The sequence below is a fragment of the Branchiostoma floridae genome, chromosome 14 (assembly GCF_000003815.2).
Source record: "Branchiostoma floridae strain S238N-H82 chromosome 14, Bfl_VNyyK, whole genome shotgun sequence".
In the NCBI taxonomy this organism is placed as follows: domain Eukaryota; kingdom Metazoa; phylum Chordata; class Leptocardii; order Amphioxiformes; family Branchiostomatidae; genus Branchiostoma; species Branchiostoma floridae.
Window position 1 is genome coordinate 9,407,150 of NC_049992.1, and position 4,147 is coordinate 9,411,296.

At 42.7% G+C, this 4,147-nt stretch overlaps 1 protein-coding gene across 1 annotated transcript in view; it reads right to left on the bottom strand.

Moving 5' to 3' along the window:
- The window catches only part of LOC118430092 (elongation factor 1-alpha 2-like), a 6,191-nt gene extending 2,131 nt beyond the window's left edge, over positions 1 to 4,060 (bottom strand). The window contains exon 1 of the mRNA XM_035840802.1: positions 4,001 to 4,060. Within this exon, the coding sequence (XP_035696695.1) occupies positions 4,001 to 4,060 (60 nt within the window). The remainder of the gene's footprint in view (positions 1 to 4,000) is intronic.
- Between the last annotated feature and the right edge of the window lie 87 nt (positions 4,061 to 4,147).

The window sequence follows — 4,147 nt, forward strand, 5'->3', positions numbered from 1 at the left end:
CGATATATCCGGGCCAATTCCAAGGTCTGAACAGTGGCAAGTTGACCAAGTGTATGACTGTGCGGACACCTTCTCTATCTCACTCTTTCTTTTTTTAAATCACTACCCGTCTCCTATATCCTGTAGTTCAGGGCTCCGGGCTCGTCCTTCAACTCCCGGGCTAAGCTCGAGTGAGAGCATATGGTGTGCTCTGTATTTAGACCCTTCCTCTCGCAAGCATCTCAGGATAGTACTCAATTCCTTGTCCATCTGTCCTCTGTTCGGATTTAGATTTGTGTCGACATATCGAGGGGCCCAAATTTACCTCATATATATAAACTATGTTCCCCCAGCCCTTACCAAGGCAGATCAGCCCGCCGATCTCACATTAGCGCTCCGGGGGAGTTTAAGCCGGAAGGAGTTGTCGCTACCCTTTTCGGGGAAAGGGCAGGTGGACCTTACAAAGTTCTGTTGTTATTTTGAAAAATAGCTCAATACACCCTTGAGCCCTATCTAGTCCCTGATTCGCTACTGCAATAGCCTGCTGACAAACTGTGGTGTGTTGTAGCTGGCTACCTGGGGTGGTCATCAATCCTAGGTTCTCCTCCCTCTGACCAAGGGCCTTGGAGAGCCTTTCTACAGTCATCCTGCCAGACCCCTGCACGATAGATATTGAGATTGGGCTGCGGTGTGATAACCAGGCTCGATCCCGGCTGGCTCCCAGGGAAAAAGATCCACGAAACGCACATATCTTTGACCCGTATTTCAACTGAACCGAGAAGTTTTTAACCAAAAGAACCAACCTACCGTAACTTGGTTGTATCTCTCTCTATCTCCCTGTATGTCACAGAAGGTCGTTCAGCTCTTGATCTTTGAGCAGATGTTATACAATGGCTTATTCATATACCTACATCAACATTGCAGCATTGGCCAGATGCCTTGATTCCTTGAAACCGCTGCCATAAAATGGATTACCCGAAATCCAACACTTATCTGGCCAGGCGCAGATTATTGCACAATATCAATGTAACATGTAACATGCTTGAAATAATCTTTTTAATTTCAACGTCGTTTAATTGTATTGATATTTCTTTATGGTAATATTTAACTTGTGTATCAACAACATCATACTACACAGCACATTAAGCCAACGTATCGCGACACTAAGACACTAGCACATACAGCCCGGAACATCATCATGACTTACCAAGCATACAATTCCTCAATCATCTCTATCAAGATACAATGTATATAAGTCAAACAATATTACCGTCGCCATGGCAATGCTTTTTCATTGCCACACTTTTTTCTTATTGGGCCGGTCCAGAAAAACCGGATCTGTAAGAATTCGGTGGACCAGATGGTGAACCGGAAGTTAGACCTTTTAGAAAATGAAGTGGTTAATCTGCAGAAATCCACATGTTTGGGGATCACAGATTGAAAAAAAAAACAGTTTTGCAGTTAATCGTATAGTGGCAGTTGACCTTGTGAGGATGTTAAAACGCCAGTGGGACTCAAATACCCAACCGAACAGATTTCTTTGTAACAGAATAGGCCATTGTTCTGAGTATTGTGCATTCACAAGTTTTCATACACTGAATTAGGTCCAGGTTCAGGTCCGGACAGGGACTTGATCCTTTGGACCTGAATTTTCTGCACCGGTACCCACCCCTATTCACAGTACATGTAGTCGGTGTAACGCAAACTCCGCTGTACGGGGCTGTACCTTATCCCTCCCCGCAGAGTTCGCTTCTATGGTGCCGGTGGATGTTGGGCGGGCATCCTTACATAGTCAACCTTTCATCGTCTGAACATCACTTAGCTGATGAAGCCACGGGTCAGATTAACTGTCAGGAAGGATCCTGTGAAACCCGAGCCATGGGATCATTTGTCAATGTGATCTGTCTAGACATTCCTTCATTGTTGCCATGAATAAAGGATGTCTGGCGATAAAACCATTCCAAACATACACTCTAAAAAGAGCGATTCTTCACCAAGGTCAGTGCACAATAGTTGTGACAAATATCATTAACAAGAGAGCCCACATTTCTTTGTAAAGATATCCTCTCGGTAAGAGTGCTTAATTGAATGGATATATATTCACGCCGCAGATACAAAAGGAACAACGGTTCTGCAGGAGACATGTTATATCCGAGTAATATTGTCGACAGAAAAAACGTTTTTCAAGAGTTAAATAGGCGCCATTTCATGGTTCAAAGAAATCGCACTCTCATCCTATATCGACAGTGGATGCTATTTCTATCTATACAATGTGCTTTGTAGTTTGAAAAGTCGTGGGGTGTTTAAAAAAAATCCCGTCCCCGTCTTTTATGAATTATTGGTGAGGTCGTCCTATTTTTACTTCAAAGTGCGGGGTGTTAGTCATTCATTCCTTTGCTAGTATTCTGTTCTGAGTGGTACGGACGGTGTCGAGAGGATGGAATGATGGCGACACTTCCAGGAGTGAAGCTTTGCTTGTTAGTCTGTGACCAGAACCTCTGGTCGACAGACTTTTAGTTTTGTCACGTTTACGCGCGTTCGCAGCTGTATCTATATGTTCCTATTGTCTGAATTCTATGTGGTTTGGCAGGTCCTTTGTACTGAGGTTGACGATGATGCTCGTGATTTTTTTCGCGGCAGGTGGTTTTATTATGGATGTTATAAAAATAGCACCCCTACAATTTGTTCGTCTTGCGGTGTTTTGGTCCAGATCCTCTGCATGTGGGTCATGATGTAATCGGATATTGTCAAGCAGATGCGTGGTTTTACCTGATCGTCAAAGTTATTCGCGTTCGCATCTGTATTTGCATGTTCCCGTTGTCGCATACGTACGTTGTTTGGCAGGTCCTCTGCACTGAGGTTGACGATGATGCACATTTTTTTTTTCGCGGCTGCAGGTTTTATTATGGATGTATAAAAATATCACCCCTACAATTTCTTCGTCTTGTGGTGTTTTGGTCCAGGGCCGCTTTGTTTGAGCCTTGCCATAATAAAATATAGCAAGCAGATGCGTGGTTTTATTTGATCCTCAAAGTTATTCGCGTTCGCATCTGTAACTGCATGTTCCCGTTGTCGCAAACGTACGTTGTTTGGCAAGTCCTCTGCACTGAGGTTGACGATGATGCACTTTTTTTTTCGCGGCAGCTGGTTTTATTATGGATGTATAAAAATATCACCCCTACAATTTGTTCGTCTTACGGTGTTTTGGTCCAGGGCCGCTTTGACAGTTGTTCACCTTTCTCGAAATATGTTGGATTATGATTTTACCATACACACAAGTTGACAGTTGTTCACCTTGCTCCAAATATGTCAACATCTGTGACCATCTGTGACCAGCTGTTCATGTTGTCAACAGCTGCGACCAGCTGGTAATGATATGTTTGACAACTTCAATCTACTTTGAATATGACAGTATCACCTATTTATGGTAATTTTATGTAGCTGCGGGTCAATGCCCATTTACGCTTTAAAGGAATTCTGGTACTTTTATTATGATAATGCTGTCTTCATATATACTTGTACCTTCAGCCTCTTGTTATGGCTGTAATAATTTCAGAAATCCAAGTTTGCCAAGACTAGTCTGAATAGACAAAGCTGGGTTAACGCACTACACGATGAAACGTGTAAGCCATATTATAGATTATGAAATTACATCAAGGTCCTGTTCCGTGCTTCATACTTATTACGTCCATAACAGAAACATGTTAGTACTTGGTGCGTTTGTCAGTCTGCCTGTCGGTCTTGTAGCACTTGTAGCTGTGTCTTCTGTGAATGTGCCTGTGTATTAGACCATTCGGTTAATTATCGTCACCATAACTTTAGACTTTGACAACATGTTATCTCACAATCCATACTTGTTTAGGTCTTTAACATTAAGATTCACATGAAACACACATATTAAGCAACTTTAGATAAAACGATATAGTTAACAACGTGAAAAGGATCATTATAGTATATATAGCATTATGGGTTTACAAGCGGACACAATCTTTCTTGTTTCCACAACCACGAAAGGTTTCACCGTGTGGGCTCGCTCGTGTGGAACTGATGACTTGACTAACCCCCACAGCGACACATACATCGTCAGTAGCGGACAGCAGAGCAGGGCTGAGGGTGACTATGATATTCATTTACACTTGACATAAAACTCGGTGGGTGACCTGTAACC